The sequence below is a fragment of the Tympanuchus pallidicinctus genome, unplaced genomic scaffold, assembly GCF_026119805.1.
Source record: "Tympanuchus pallidicinctus isolate F22 unplaced genomic scaffold, pur_lepc_1.0 scaffold13, whole genome shotgun sequence".
NCBI classification, from domain to species: domain Eukaryota; kingdom Metazoa; phylum Chordata; class Aves; order Galliformes; family Phasianidae; genus Tympanuchus; species Tympanuchus pallidicinctus.
This window is the reverse complement of record NW_026294648.1, coordinates 1,938,791-1,954,839: the sequence shown is the minus strand read 5'-3', so window position 1 is coordinate 1,954,839 and position 16,049 is coordinate 1,938,791. Positions and strand designations below refer to the sequence as shown.

Genomic DNA, 16,049 nt, shown 5'->3' with positions numbered 1-16,049 from the left:
AATTTCCCAGTTTTCAAGGATATCTTTATTGCCACAAGTACTTTTACATATGGCCCTGAATACACACCTTTGTTTAATAAGCTGCCATTGTCTCACCTGAGTCATAAGCACTGGCCAGAATGTACATTGTAAATAGAGATGAAATCCTACTCACAGGAGACTTAGATGAACCAGTTTTACATCTCAATTGCTAAAGAGCATTTGCATCTCAGTCCATGCTCTGTAGAGCCGTAAGCTGAGGTTCCTTAGTCATGAGACCAAGCTGATTTGGAAATACAATTAAACAAAACAAAACAAACAAAAAAAGGAGTTCTGTGTTTAATTTGAAGAAATGGGACAGGGAGTCTTATTCACAAGTTGACATTCTCTCATTTTAAATAAAGCACGCTGAGACAGAGAGGTTTTTTTGGCTAAGTATAGCGCTTGTAAATGGCCAGTTGTCACTAGATAAACTTTTTTTTTAATTTTAAGTGAAGCAAAATGCTGTGTAAATGTATTTAACATTCTGGGATGAGGCTTTATCTTGCTTTTGTAAACAAATATTTATGGTGGTGAGGATTTGTGGTGTGGGTCTCTTGCATTGCATTGCCTCCAGGGTTGATTTCCTTCTTTAATGCACAATTTATTATTGACTTTATTTATTATTGACGTTACAATACAAAAACAACTGAACAGTTCATGTAAAAGCCATTGCTTTACATTCTTCATGTTTATGTTTCTTCTGAACATAGAGATGCTGGTTTTGGAAGGTGCTGAGGCTGTTGCATGCGTCCCTGCTGGGAGGTGTCCTCAGTGGGATTCCGCCCATTCTGTTCCATACTATAAACAGGTGTTGCTCTTGAACTATAACAAATATCTGATTGAAATGAGTGATATTTATTTTCTGACACAAGCCTACTTTTTTCATAGTGTTTTTCCCCTTTGGACTTGCTTTAAGGTTCAGGTTGCTCTAATTAATGCCAAACCAAACTCTTCCTGCAGAGCTCCACTTTCTGCATTTGCTGTCACTCAGATGCAGCTCTTATATTACTTTCACACTGTGCCTTTTTACATCAGCGTAAACAAACGTGGAGTGAAGCCTCAGTTGTACCTGGATGTGTCTGCTTTGAGAGACCCTGGGGACGCGGGGCTGGCCAGCACTGTGCTGATGAAGCATCTCTGTCTGTAAGGAGCTCTAACTCTCATCAATATTTGATGTCCAGCAACACTTCTAATGTAGTAAATCAGGAGAGTGATCTGGTTTTAATTTCATCAATTATTGATCTCAAAGGTACTGTTAGGCAGCAGAGGAGCAAACAGGCTTGTGCCAACTCTGCTTCAGAGCAACAGCAGTTCTTTAGGGAAAGCACTCGGCAGTACTCTGTGGATGAGCCTGGTGAGATAGAAGAACACAGCAGTGTCGCTCCCAAAAGACAAAGTGCTGGGCAGTTATTTTCATGTAGCAGATAGGCATTATTGCCGTAAGTTGGTACAAGTGAGAGCAGAATTCATGGTGAACATGTTCTGGTGGATGTCTCTGCAGCAAAGTACCAAGGATACTATGCAAGGCACAGTGCTTCCAGTTACCACTGAGTCATCCACACTCAGCTCTGAAGGTTTGGTGTCACTGAGGCAATTTGTTCCTGATATAATGTCAGCTACTGTTTGTATTCTGTTGGCCCAAGGCTACATAAAGTTTTGCAAAGATCACCTTATTCCAAAGCTATTCAGGTTTCCTGGCCCCTTTATTTTCTAGGATGTTTTTCTCTGTGCACTTCAGTATCCATGGTGCTTCTCAATGGTTTTACTTAAATAACCATGAAATTGAGAGTGTTTTCTAAAAACAGAACCTTTCTCCTTGTGAGTGTGCATCACTGAAGTTGTCAAAAGCTGAAATCATTCCCTGTGTGAGGCTGGAGAACGACTTGGCTGAAATCAATGCCAGAAACTGTGGGTCTGAGAGCAGAGGTGAGAGTGGAATCGTAGAATTGCTCAGATAGGAAAAGACCTTAGAGATCATCTTAGAGTCCAGCTGCAACTTAACCATACTACCCTAACTCTAGTAGGTGACCTTCTGAAGGTTGTCCCTAGAACTGGTGTTTGAGAACAGTATGCTGCATATCATTGGCAAGGGATTGGCAAATAGGGTCTGATTTGCTTTTTCCTCTTGCATCCCCTATGGAGGTAATGCCACTATTTGGGTTGAGCAGTTGCTGATTTTTCTGCTCTCTACTCCTTTATTTTACAATTAATATCCTTGGACTAATGACCTTTAAACCTTTCCTTGTCTGCAGCCTTGGAAATGAACGTTCCCTTCTTGTAGTCGGAGCATATTCAGGCCCAGGAAAAGCAGGTGGGACTGCCAGGTCCTTGCAGTGATGCCAGTAACTGCAGCTGTGAAATGAGCTCATCACCTCTTGAATATTTAATGGCTGAAGCACTAATCTGCAGTTGTGTTGTAGACAGCACTGCTGACTGGTGGAACTACTGAAATGAGAAATACTGATGCAGTTTGTGCCTAAAATTCTGTGATATGATGATCTGTGATATGATCTATAAAATCTGATGGTCTTCCAAACTGATGGGAGCTCTTACAGCACTCAGGAATGCTGCTCCCTAGTGTGCTGTCACACTCATTCACACAAGCTGAGCTGTTGCATCAACCTTAGCAACAGTGACTAATGTCGTGGTACCATATCGTAACAAAAATATGATGAGGAGAATTGTAGAAGATAATAAAGTATCTACTGAAGCAGAGCCAGCTTTGTGACGATGAGCTCAGTGTTATGACTCAGTAAGCCACAGCTCTTAAAGCAGTTATGAATGTTATCTGTTCAATGACTGACTGTAGTTTGAATGTACAAAAAATGCTACTTTTCAACAGGAACAGTCTATAAGTTGCAGGCAATGCAAGGTAATAGTTTTGATTGATGAGATTTACTGGTCCTTGGGTTCCCTTTGTGGTTTTTATTTGCTTCCATTTTGTTAAGACAAGGAAAATCATTCTGAAAATTGAATAGCCACATCGATAGGTCACACGAGGTCTGTGCTGCAAGGGAAATCGTGTTCAGAGGATAAATGCCTGGATAAAATTGAGGGGTCTTGCTTTGATTCACTGAGTACTCACAACTGGTACTTTCCTAAGTTGAGGAGGGATTAATGGAAGGAAAGTAGAGTGACAGCATTGCTTGTATTTTCATTGCTGTTGTAACAGGATTTACTTGAACATCAGAATCCAGAAGTTTGTATTTTTTTCTGTGTTGATTTTTCTTCTTCTTTTAGAATTTCTTGGTTCTTAGCTTTAAATACAGCTTTTAAGATCTCTGAGCTGTGTAACATCTTTGTTACTCTTAGTGACAATGATTTTGCTTGTCAAGATAAAATGCATACTCATTTTGTCAGGAAATATCGAGAGAGAGGAGAGAGTGTCTTTTTTTTTTTTTTTAGTAGAGATGAAGTGTGTTTTGTTAGTATTTTGATGTAAACTGTGTTTAAGTGGAACTAATTCAATATTTAGGGGCAAGGAGGTAACATGGTCATTGTATCTGGTACCAGTAATCTGTAATGAAGTAATGCATCATCACACATGATGGCAGGATGAAATCCTCATGTTCCATGGTTTATAATGGAGTCTTATGATAGACTTGCTAAAAAAACACATTTTGTAGCCCAATGCCTGGAGAATTGAATGAACAGGAAAACTTCTGTCTGTATAAGGAGTGTGACATGGTGTTCTCATGTGAAGGGAGTGCATGAGATTTTCATAAATCAGACATCATGTTTGTACAATTTCCCTAGAACTGTTTCCTTTGCAAAACAGAACACAGTAAGTGACTAATGAAGAGGTAGTCCAATCTCTGCTCGTGCTTATTGAAGGCTGGGAACTGCCATGATCCTTCTTAGGTTATCCTCTGGTTTACTATACTGCATGGCTGTTGCTTCCAAGGGCATCATCTCAAACTTTTTCACCCTCAGTCTGTGTTTATAATGTTTGTAACGGCTTCCCAGCAGCTTCCTCTGGGAAGGCTTCTCATTTTGTTCATCTGTGCTTCTTTTTTTCTCAGAGCTTATTACAGAATAAATCTTCACTTGGATAACATTCCTATTCAGTAAGAAAGGAACTGGGAGGTAAGTATGCATTTCACAGCTTTGGTTTTACCAGGCTGCGTGTGCTTTCCTTCAGGTCTTCTCGTGGGAACTCTAGATGCAGTATTGGATTCTACATCAAAAGTGGCCCCATTTCGCATCCTGCATCAGACACCGGACTCACAGGTCTACTGGTCCATTGCATGTGGTATGTACTGTTCTTTTAGAAGCTAAGTGAGTTTATAAAATGAAAAGTTGGGATGCAAAGGATGGGCTGAATCTTATGGTTGGGTTCATCCTCTCACATCATTCATTCCAGTGATCTTCACATGGTTGAAAATTATTTGATAATCACACAGAATCACAGAATGGCCAGGGTTGGAAGGGACCTCAAGGATCATGAATCTCCAATCCCCTGCCACATGCAGGGCCACCATCCTCCACATTTCATATCAGCCCAGGCTGCCCAGGGCCCCATATATAGTGATGCTCAGGATATTTCAGTCCTGAGATTGACAGTGGTTTATGGTTCCAGTTTTTCAGAATATACCTATGGACCCTTCATATGATAAGGTCAGCTTGCCTGTTTTTTTGCAGCAGTCTGTATAGTACTAAGGAACTGCCTTGATGCTCTCTTAGAATTGAAGGGGCACAATCTTTTATTTTCTAAGTTGCAAAGGAGGTCTGTAATTTGGCATAGTTTAGGATAATATGGAATAGTTGACCGTTGAGGGGATTAAGTATAAAAGCTATAGGTATAAATAGCAGGAATTGCTTATCTGATTTTTATTTTTCTACTTTATCTTTGTTAAGAATGAGCCAACCTTCATGTCATGATAGCAGCTGAATTCTTCCTCATATCTGTTGGTCTTAGGGTGTAAGAGGTTCTTTCTCGTTTGCGTGTTATGTTATTAGTAGCAAATGGAAAAGAAAATTGACCTTGAAAGTGGAGTACGTGGCTTTTCCTAAAGCATTGTTATTACTAGGTTGATTTTGTTGTTGTTATTATTTGTTTTTAAATTCTGCAGCTTCCCCTGAGAAATAAGTGTAAATTCCCTTACACACACTGCTGGAATATCAAGTATTCAGAGAGACCTCCATTTCAAAAGTTGAGAGAACTCAGTTCTTTGCATGCATCACTGTTTTTTCTTCTTCAGCATGATCTTGCCTTTATGTTGAAACTAAGATAGTCACGTGGTCAGATGACAAATGTAACTGTTGTAGGATTAATCCATTTCTTAGGCTTATTAAAAACTGTGAAAAAGTCTATAATTACACTTAAAAGAACCCACATTTTAGTTCATTTTTTCCGTGCTTTAAGTTTTTTTAGTTAGTTGTGTTCTGTACAGAAGTGAAAAACCCAATCTCTATCTAGACTTCTCTGGTCTCACAGGCATCCAGACCTGTGGTAAAAGATGAGTTTTGAAGGAAAATTAGAGGTGCCACTCTGCAAAAGTTTATGTGATAGAAGGAATCATAAAGTGATGGAATGACTTGGGTTGGAAGGGACCATAAAGATCATCTAGTCCCAATGCCTTGCTGTGGGCAGGATTGACAACCACTAAATCAGGAATCAAATTAGGGCCCAGGGCCCATCCAACCTGACCTTCCATGTCTTCAGGAGCGGGGAATCCACAAATTCTCTGGGCAATGTCTTCCACTGCCTCACCAGCCTCTGAGTGATAATTTTCCGCAGTCATCTAACCTAAGTCTCCCCTCTCTTAGATTAAAACTACTCCCCCTTGTCCTGTCACGATCGGACTGCATAAAAAGTCAGTCTCCCTCCTGTCTATAAGCTCCTTTGAAGTACTGGTAAGCTATGATGAGATCTCTCCAGAGCTTCCTCTTCTCCAGCCTGAAGAAGCCCAGCTCCCTCAGCCTGAATAATTCTACCAGTAAATGCAGTGCTCTTGTTGCATTAAATTGTACTGTTTTCTTTATAAACCTTCATTATTCACCTTAAATAAGCAATTGTGCCTTTTCCTGTTTGTTAAAATTAAATTAGCCACTGCATAAATTCTGATGTTTCCTTTTCAATGTTTGGCTCGATTGTTTCTGCATTTCATGCTGCAGTGCTGATCGGCTCGTACTCGTGTTCTTCAAGGGCTCATCTGAGGAGCAGTAGTCAGCAAGAGAATTGTTAAATGACTTAATGTAGTTCATAATGTCTCACTTCGAAAGGGCAGCCTTATAAATGAAATACAATTTGAATGGTTCGTGCATTGGCTGTAAATAAAATTTGGAGACTTCTTCCAGTGAGGTCAGAACAAATGGTGTCAGGCTGTTAAGAAAGGTGCTTTGATAAATGAGTTGGAAGTGCACTCTGGGGGATTCTAACGGCATCCGGTAAGCTCCTGAGAAAACATGAAAGGTAATCTTCACCCTAGGACTGAATTTTTGCCAGTTCTGTGCTACTTAAGTACACTTTAGAACAAAAGGCTTCACGGTGTAAATATACTTCGTGTTATGAAACACATTGTTCCTTCTGTGAAGTGAATAAATGGAGGAGGAGATTGCTTTCCTTCCTGCTTCCACACAGTGAGGGTCTGAAACAGTACTGCTGAATTGTTTAAATGTTTAGAAATAGTTTCATCTTCATTGTGCCACATCTGTGCCTTTGCTTCTTAGAGTGACTCAAATAATTGCTCTGAATATGTAGTCGAAGAGGGAGAATTCGTTTTGATTTCATTGCTTCGTTAATTACTCTGTCATTTTTCAAGTGTCATTGCAAATCCAGCATGTGTAGCACAGCCTAACTAACAGTATTTAGATCGATTTCTGTTTATTCCCTTAAGGCAGCCTTAATTCTGTGGAGTCCACTGAAAGTTGTTCATATAGTCTTTACAAAGTAGATTGAAAAAACAGAAATTGTGCATGGTGTCTTGTTGCCTGGGGGTAGTGACAGTATGTGATTGTAGACTGTTTAGTTGTGAGCATTCCTGGGAAGGATATAACAACCAACTCACGTATGTTCTAAAATCCTTTTATTGAATCCTATGTAAATTCTTCCCCTCCGTTTCCTTCTCTCTGTATCCCCCCATCTGATGGAGTGGAAAGAATCACCTGTCTTTAAGGAGTTGAATTTTCTAGGCCTCTTCTGTTGGTTCACTAGTATAAGCTCTGCTTTTTTACCTGTTTCCACCTGCGTGGAAAGCGAGTATGTGAAAAGAGTAAGATGAATTATCATAACCATTTCACAGCTTGTATCTAGCAGTAAGAGTTTTCCCTTCTATTTGAAGCAAGCCACTAATCTGTTTCTAAGTAGTTTAGGTGAGATAGTTGGTGGTTTTTTTTGCTGTAAAATCACAGTGACATTCACAGTGAAGTAAGTGATTGCCTTCTGAAACCTAGAAAAAAAGCCCTGTCAAGTGAGTAAAGTAACATAATGAGGTCGTCTTTTCTCTAAGCTATTTGCAAGTGCCATATTTACATTCTGGGAGCATTGAATTTTGTCTTGTCTCTATGTTTTGCATGTTCCTTATGGCTAGTGATGGCAGATTTTTAAGTTACTCCTCTGGCTTGTATGTAACGAAAGAGGAGGAGGCATTCCTTAATTCCTTAGCACTGCAGTCCCATAGGGTTCAGAAGAAAAACGGTACTAATTCTGGAGGTGCCAGATGCTGCTTCTGGGGTCATTCAGCTGGTATGAATGAGCCTTTTGTCCTGGCGCAGGAGGTCTGGGGTATATGGCTTTCGATCTAGGGCACAGCTCTGCTTCTGTCCTCTTTTAGAACCCTCTAACTGCAGGAAAACATTGCATTGTTTGGAATTAGAATGTAAGCAGAACTTTACTATATAGATGGAATGACAGCTGTTTCCTGAATGGTGCTTGGCTTAGCACCATTAGTGCTTAGTGTGATTAGAAATCTAATTAAAATGTGACTTGACAGAGAATGTGATAAAACAATGACTTGTACTGAGCATAAGCAAATGTTTGTGGTAGGCAGCAGAAATGGTTGTTTTATGTATCCAAAGAGAGAAAAATCTTTGCTACCATCCTGGCCATGGAGGTGCGTATGGTGATACAACCTTACCCTTGGGAGGAGTGTTTGTGCACCAGTGCAAATCCGAGGCTGGCAGTTCTCCTGTGGGAACTGCTGTGGCTTTGTGATCAAAGCTGAGTGTATCAAAAGCTCATGTTTATTTTCTGATAAGTTTCTGAATGTGATCTCGTGTTTCCCACCTTCGAGGGGAGCGTCCTACGTACTAACATGGGTGTGTGCTGGGGATGCTGGTGATGCTGGTGATGCTGGTGAGCCAGAGGAACTGTCAGTCCCAGTCTGGCTTCAGCACTGAGCCACAAAATCTTGACAAAGCTGGAATGCTTCTAGGGGTAATGGCTAGAAGTACAGCTGCGTAAAGAGCCTGAAAGATAAAAACACAGCAGTGTCATTACTGTGATTTGGATTTGTGGATGTAAATTACTCTGTGAACCTGAAATTTGCTGAATATTCTCTTGATTAATGTTTTTAATGAAGTAATTAAAGTCACTTCTATCTTTCTACTTTCCATCAGGAGCCAGCAGAGAAGAGATAACAGAACATTGGGACTGGTTGGAACACAATGTCATGAACATTTTATCGGTGTTTGATTCAAATGAAGATATTACAAGCTTTGTCCAGGGAAAGATAAGAGTAAGTAGAAGGCACATGACACAATTGAGAAAGGCTGAGTATTTTTACTTCTAAATGTACACAAATATTATGTTCCATGCAGACAGCACCACGATATTGTGTACTTCTGAGTGAATAATACGCTCCATTGTTACTGTTTATCTGCCACATAGTTAAATAAAGTTGTTCGACACAAATTATGTCTTGGTAAATGGTACACCACGTGCCTTTAGATAGTGGTCTGGAACTGATAACAAATTATCTCACAATAGTTTTGAGAACCCCTAGGAAGTATATGAGAGTTCATTTTGCAATTACTAAACATTTAGCCCTGAAGTTCATGTGATTAAGTGAGGAAAATAGATTGTTTTCAGATAAGGAAACCTGAAGATGTGTGTCATGCCAAAGCTGTTTGAATCTGAAGTGGCACGTGTGAGCTGTAACCTTGTGTTTTGATCCTCAGACTGTTCTTCAAGTTGTAAAATACAATATCCTGTAAGGAGAATACTCCTTTGTATGTGTGCAGTTTTTTATAAGACATCCACGTTTATGGATACGTATGTGAAACAACTGTTCTCTTGTTTTAGGGTTTGATTGCTGAGGAAGGAAAAGGTTCTTTTACAAAAGAAGAAGATCCCGAGAAGTTTCGTGAAGGTCTTATGAAGTTTGAGAGGTGCTTTGGATTACCAGAGCAGGAGAAGTTGGTTACCTATTACTCATGCAGCTACTGGAAGGGCCGGGTGCCTTGTCAAGGGTGGCTTTATCTTAGTACCAACTTCCTGAGCTTTTACTCATTTTTGCTGGGAGCAGAAAGTAAGTAAGGCCTAAGCTAAGGCTGGTCCTTTCATGTTTTACTGTATATGTTTCACATGTGGAAGCATTTTTCTTATGTCATGAGGAAGTGATTTGCCATGTGAGCAGGTGTCTAATTGATAATTGTTAAAGTAGAGTAGCTTACGTGAGTCTGTTAGTTTGCAATTTGCATTTTCATATTAGAGCAAAAAAAAGGAAAAAAAAAAAAACAACAAAAAAAAGACAGTCCAGACTTGTATTTTCAGAAATGGTGTGTCTTTAATGTTCATTCTATAAAAATCATTCTAGTGGAATTATTTGATAGGAATTGTGGAGAGAGTCTTTTTTTTGTCCATGTGAATTTGTAGCCATTTCCAAAGGAGTTGTGATCTAACAGTATTGTTTAATTATACTTTCTAGTGCTGCTGCTTTTTTGATTAATACAAGGGTAGCAGCTGAAGAGGAGTTACTCATATCTCCTTATATTTGTATTTTCAGTAAAGCTTATTATCTCCTGGGATGCAATATCAAAACTTGAGAAGACTTCCAATGTTATTCTGACAGAGAGCATTCACGTCTGCTCCCATGGGGAAGATCACTATTTTTCCATGTTTTTGCACATTAATGAAACATTCCTTCTCATGGAGCAGCTGGCAAACTATGCTGTTAGGAGGCTTTTTGATAAGGAGACATTTGAAAATGACCTAGTCCTGTATGACCCCCTGCAGATCACCAAGAGGTAACTGCTTATAATCCATCAGTTCTGGACTCAGTCATTTTTAGACAAAGGGGAGGAAAATTCTTGTGTGAGGGAGATCACTAAACGTTGGCAAAGATGGTGTTCTCTTAAGTAACTATCTTGTTAAAGTTTGGAATCAAAGGCTTGCATGACATTGTGACCTCTTATTACTTTGCAGTATCAAAGGCTGTATGAAGGCAGGAAGTGATCAAACCTTCAGAACTGGGCTTCAATTATAATTTATAGTAGTTTGTATTTTTAAAAGCTGTTTTAGCAGTGTTTGGGAATAGGAAATCAAGAATGGAGCTTCAGAGTCTACAAAGAAGCTCAGTGAGAAGGAGAAGAATAAATGGTTTAAAATACATATGTATGTAACTGCATGGCTTTTCTGTACTGGAGACAGGTGATAAAGTCAGTGAGCTGCAGGTTTTCCTTGTTTCTGGCCATGTTTTAGGAAGGGAGATAGATGTGTGCATAAATAAACAGATGGTTGGAGTCCTTCCTTCTCAAGGAAAGTGTGATTATTTCTTGTAATAAACTTATGATTTATTTCTAGTTTCAGTTGATGTGAATGTTGCCCTCTCCTTGAGGAGCAATCCGAATTCCCACTTAAATTGTGAGGTTTTGATTGGCTACTTACTGTGAAAAGTAACCAGGAAACCAAGGCTACAGTTGGGTAATTTTAATTAACTAAGTCTGTGTTGGAAAATATTACCTGTGCAAAGAGGAAAGTACGAGAAAGCATCTTCCTGTACATTTCAGCCTTAGCCTGGCTTCCAGTAGCTCCGTTTAATTTGTTCCTAGTTAAAGCCAACTATGCAACAGATCAATAAAAAAAAAAAAGTCAAGAAGTCAAATTGTTCTTTCCTTGTATAGAACACTAACAACAAAGCCAGGTTTGGGTTGAATTTCGTAGATAATTGGGGTATTTTGATGGGTTGGAAAGCACAGCAGACTAGGCTAATAGTGTATATTTCTTTTCCTCTCCCTTTAGACCCTGATTCAGCAAAGTGCTTTGCTGTGCAAGAATGTGTCTGAATTTATTCCTATTTACTGAAGCATTGCAGTGTTTTGTTTAGTGGGTGTGTACTGGTCTGCTGCTGCACTTTGTTACCTCTTCAAGCAAAATGCTGAACCTTCCAATTGACACTGTAGTGGAATTGAGAGTGCATGATATTTTACTGTTTCAAGAAGCCTTTCCACAAGACATTGCAACCTTTGTATTTTTCAGGATATTTAAAAAATATTCCATTTTTCTCTTCTGTCTCCTCCCTGATTTTCTGCTTTGTTTGCTTTTTAATCCAGAGGCCTGGAGAGCCGAGCCCACAGCCAGCAGTTCAGTGCATTCTTCAGGCTACCCAAAGAAGAGACTTTGAAGGAAGTTCACGAGTGCTTCTTATGGGTTCCTTTCACTCATTACAATGCCCATGGGAAAATGTGCATTTCAGAAAACTACATTTGCTTTGCTAGCCAGGATGGCAGCCTGTGCAGTGTAATCATTCCATTAAGAGAGGTAATGCAAGCTACAGTCAGAGCCACTTATACCAGAAGATTTGCACTTGTGTAGCTTAGTGTCAGTTGATCAGATTTTCCTTTAAAATAACCTTAGTTTATGTGATGTCATGATTTCCCTCTACTTTTGATGCTGCTTGTAGTAATACTGCTTACAGAGCTACTTCCATGTTTCTACACTGTCCCCTGTGTCATTTTTGCCATTTCCGTTTACTCTCATTTTTGTAGCTGGGTACAGAATCCAATTTTTCAAATAATGCATCTATTAAAAAAAATAGTAAAAATTAAAAAAAGCTTACTTTTTGAGGTTGAGTTAATGTAAGATTCTTGAGATAAAAATGACTGGAAAAGTTAGAGGATCTTGAAGATAGTTGTTCTGCTGTGTTTCTTCCTTAGCTCTGTAGTGCCATTCATCTTTTTGCAGTAGTTGAGAAGTGCTGTCTGTTCAAACATCTGTAGGAAAATCCATTGACATTCTTCAGTGAACAAATACCAGCACCAGCTGGTAGTCTGAACAAACTGAACAAGGATTGTATTATGAAGGACAGCTTTCCTAGTTCTGTATGTTCTACAGATAGACTGTGGAATCATATCTAAGAAAAAAAAAAGCCTTCTCCATCTCCCTGATTTCGTGTGGTCTGTGACATTGCCACATTTCTGCTGTTAGAGATTTTTTAAGGTTTTTTTTGGAGATTTTTCAGCAGCATCCAGATATGTGCTACAATTAACCAGTCTGTAAACAGTCTTGCTAACAATGTCAACATCCATATGTTGTGGGGGGGAAAAAAAAAGAGTCTGTTAAAGGAGCTGACTAAATTATGTCCTTGTTGTTTGTCAGGCCCTCACTGTTTGTTCTGCAGTACCACAGAGTTCTTTCATTTAGTCTGTCTTCCTTTCCTTTTTTGTAACAATGTAAAAACATCAGCAGTGACAGCTGCTCTACACATTCATGATTATCTTACAGTTATGTGCATTATTAAGGTGTATTAACTACTCTTAACATGCAGCTCTTTCACAATAGCAATTAAAATCAGCTCCAGCCATCACATATTATGACAGCTGCAATTTGTTCTCGTGGAACTTGATTCGTTTCATTACTTGTCTGTCTTTTTGATGGCAGGAAAAAAGTAACAGCTCCAGCAGGTCGGAGGCGGCAAGATTTTCAAGCATGCTCCATGCTTTCTGCTGAGAAAAACCTTTTCAGAGATGTTCAGTACCTGGTAGAAAGCCTGTGGCATGACACTGCCATGTATTGAAACAGCTCCAGACCTCTAAGCTGTAACATAGCCAGTTCATTACTTACATTACTTATTCTGTTTGTGTGGTGCTTCCTACTGCTGTTCCATGTACGTGTGTATTTTTAATAGCTTTTTCTTTTGGAAACAAGGTGGTAAAATGTATTGGGATGGCTTGCCTCGTTAATGCAGCCTTGTCTCCCTAGGTGATAGGTGTGGATAAGGCTGACCCAGCCAACAGAGGAGTCAACATTAGTACCAAAGGAAAAAGAGCTTTTCGTTTCACTGAAGTTAGAGATTTTGAACAGCTTGTCACAAAGCTCAGAATCAAATGCAATGCAACTTCAAGTCCACAGCATATAAATACAGAGGTAAGTCTTCAACCAACTCTAGTTTCTCATTAGCTACTCTTAGAAATAAGTTTGTCTAGTCTCACTAAGAATTTAATGTATAGTTACCTGTGTTCTTGATGCCATGCACTATTTAAGTCTGAATCTAGACAGAGAGAGGGTCTGCTGCACCTCTAGATTACAAGTTGTCTCTTTTTCTGTTTTTTAAATCGTGTTCCCATTTCTTGCCTTCAGCCCCTTTACTTTAAAACTGAAGCCCATCAGTCTGACAGAAAGTTATGTTTCACTGTGCCTTTTTTTCGTTCAGCTGACTATTTGACTCAGAAAGGGGATGGAATAATTACAAGGTTACTTCTGGATGTGAAGAAATCTGTACTTAGTTTAATGCATGAGAAATAAGAAAACACGACCAGGCAGCCCTAAAAAGCATTACTTATTAGAGCTCCTGTATCTCTTCTCAGAAGATTTTCTATTGAGAAAATTAGAATCAGCTGGAGCAGCATCAAGAATGACAGTTGTGTGTACAAGTGTACAACTGAATGCCTTTTGGTAGAAATCAATCAGTGTATCAGACTGAATATCAGTGTGTCTCGGTGTTCAGATTGTGCTTCTTAAAAGATACAAATGAATAATAAAAACAAGACAGTTTGATATCAGCAGAAATGCTCAGTTGGCAAGTGTACAGCACAGCCCTGGGAGAGCTGAGAGTTAAAGTCTGCTTCTCGAGGGAATTCCCAATTTGAACACCCTCTTTTGGGTAGTATCTGCATTGTTTTGGCCTAGCACACTAAGTTCTGTAGCTCTGGGTTTAAGGTGTGGAAAAATAAGTATTTCAATGCCCATGAGTAAGAGAGCATGTGAACAATGATGTTGTTGTTAAATGCATTATTTTTTGGGTTCTCTTATATTGTTTCCATCAGGTTTTGAAAAGCATCCAGGTTCTAGTGCCGTTTTCAAAATGCTCCCAGCATTTCTGTGTAGTTCTGTATGTGGCTCCATTGAAATTAATGGTGTTCTTTTGACTTGGTTGATGATCAGGTCTCTGCCTATTACTGTTTTTCGTAATTAATAGTTGTCCTTTCATCGTTAAGTTTTTGGTTGTAGAGATGAATTTTACAAGAGTAGCCTCTTGAAGCCTGCCTGTTCAGAATGGGGACTGCTTTCTGTTCATTTATTTTGGAAGTCTGTTTGTCCATCCAAGAATTGTATGCCAGTCTACATTTTAGTAAATCTGGTACCTGTAAACTAATCTGATAAACTAGGATAGTCTGGAAGCAAAATGGTTTCTGCTATGAGTGCTGCTTCTTGAAGGATTGTTTGGTGTTTATCACTACCATTGCTAATACCTATTTAATTATTTGTTAAGGTTGCAGGTAGTTCTGCTTCTGACAGTCCAAAGGATTTTGATGAGGTGCCATCAAAGATAGATCTGAAGGATAACACCAAAACTGTCAGTACAGAAGCCCTAATGACTGTCTACCATCCTCAGGATGCCGAGAATCTAGACCCTAAAATGGTAAGGGATAAATTGGCCAACAGTTTTTGGAATCTAACTGGAAAAGACTTAAGCACATTCAAAACATACTCCAGCAAGGCTGCTGGATTCCTCTGCAGCTTTGCCAGTCTTCTTTCATCTCCATGTCCAGTATTTTCCACAAGGTTCTTCATGGCTCTATTCAATTTTCTGCTCAACTTGTTTAATAACGATGTGCCTCATCTTCCTAGATCTAATTCCTCCTGCTCTTCCAGCCCCTCAGGGAAGAACTGGCTGTTTCTTTTGAGATAGTGAACATGTTTCAGATCTGTCTGAATTGTCAAGGTACAAAGTCACTACAAACTTTTCAGGAACAAGGGGAATGTTATCAGGAAACTTGATTGATTTCTTAATTGCTTCATTCTTTTATGCATCCATCTATCAAAATTACACACTCAATGTATTTTTTTTTTAATTTTTTTTTTTTTTCAGTAAGATGTACTATTTTTGCTTCTCCATGGTGTGTACAAGAGGACAGAAGAGTTTCATTTTAAAATTAGCCTTTCAGCAAAATTAGACAAATATTCAGATGTGGAACTTACGATATTAGAAATATCAGAAAATAATTTAGAATTATATATAATTAGAATATCAGAAAATAAGCACTCCTTTAGTAGGAATAAAAGGAAAACATTTTAAAATTCTACTTTTTATAGTCCAGAGGAAAAAAGTGGCAAAATTTACTTTTCCTTTCTGCATCTTGCCTTTAATTGCTTTAACAATATTAAATATCACTGCTGCAAGGGTAGAAAATACAGAGTGTCTGAGCACCGGAGTCTCTCGTGGGCTGCAACCACTGATGATCAGTTGTTTTACATTAGATTAATTGAATTGCTCTTTTGGAGCACACTCAGTGGTTATTAGAAATGTTGTACCTTACAAAGGACCTGTTCACTGCTGCCACTTTTTCCACAAGTAAAATGTTGTAACTTCAGTTACGTTTAAAGAAGAAATTTTTGCCAGCTCTTCCTCTGCAGGAGGTTTCACTGACATGGCTGGTGCTGTTGATGTTCAGATGCATACACAGTTGTCTTGCGTGTTGATGGTAATTGCTGGCTTGCCAAGTGTTCTCTCTGGTTGATAAATATTTGATTAAATGTGAAACCAATCTGGGTGTGTTTTCAGTGATCAGTTCCCCTTCTTAGTCCACTCGACTTCCTTCTTTTGCAAATTCCCGATTTACTGCTTCTTTCCCATTGCTACTTGGAG

General features: G+C 39.1%; 1 protein-coding gene across 2 annotated transcripts in view; it reads left to right on the top strand.

Annotated features, from left to right (window-relative positions):
* The window catches only part of TBC1D8B (TBC1 domain family member 8B), a 31,482-nt gene that overhangs the window by 3,682 nt on the left and 11,751 nt on the right, over positions 1-16,049 (top strand). For both annotated transcript variants that reach the window (XR_008204154.1, XM_052673117.1), the window contains exons 2-8: positions 4,163-4,273; positions 8,581-8,699; positions 9,266-9,491; positions 9,969-10,209; positions 11,515-11,722; positions 13,163-13,327; positions 14,673-14,822. Coding sequence is in view for 1 of the 2 variants with exons in the window: in XM_052673117.1 (XP_052529077.1) it covers positions 4,163-4,273; positions 8,581-8,699; positions 9,266-9,491; positions 9,969-10,209; positions 11,515-11,722; positions 13,163-13,327; positions 14,673-14,822 (1,220 nt within the window). In the remaining variant the exon portion in view is untranslated. The remainder of the gene's footprint in view (positions 1-4,162; positions 4,274-8,580; positions 8,700-9,265; positions 9,492-9,968; positions 10,210-11,514; positions 11,723-13,162; positions 13,328-14,672; positions 14,823-16,049) is intronic.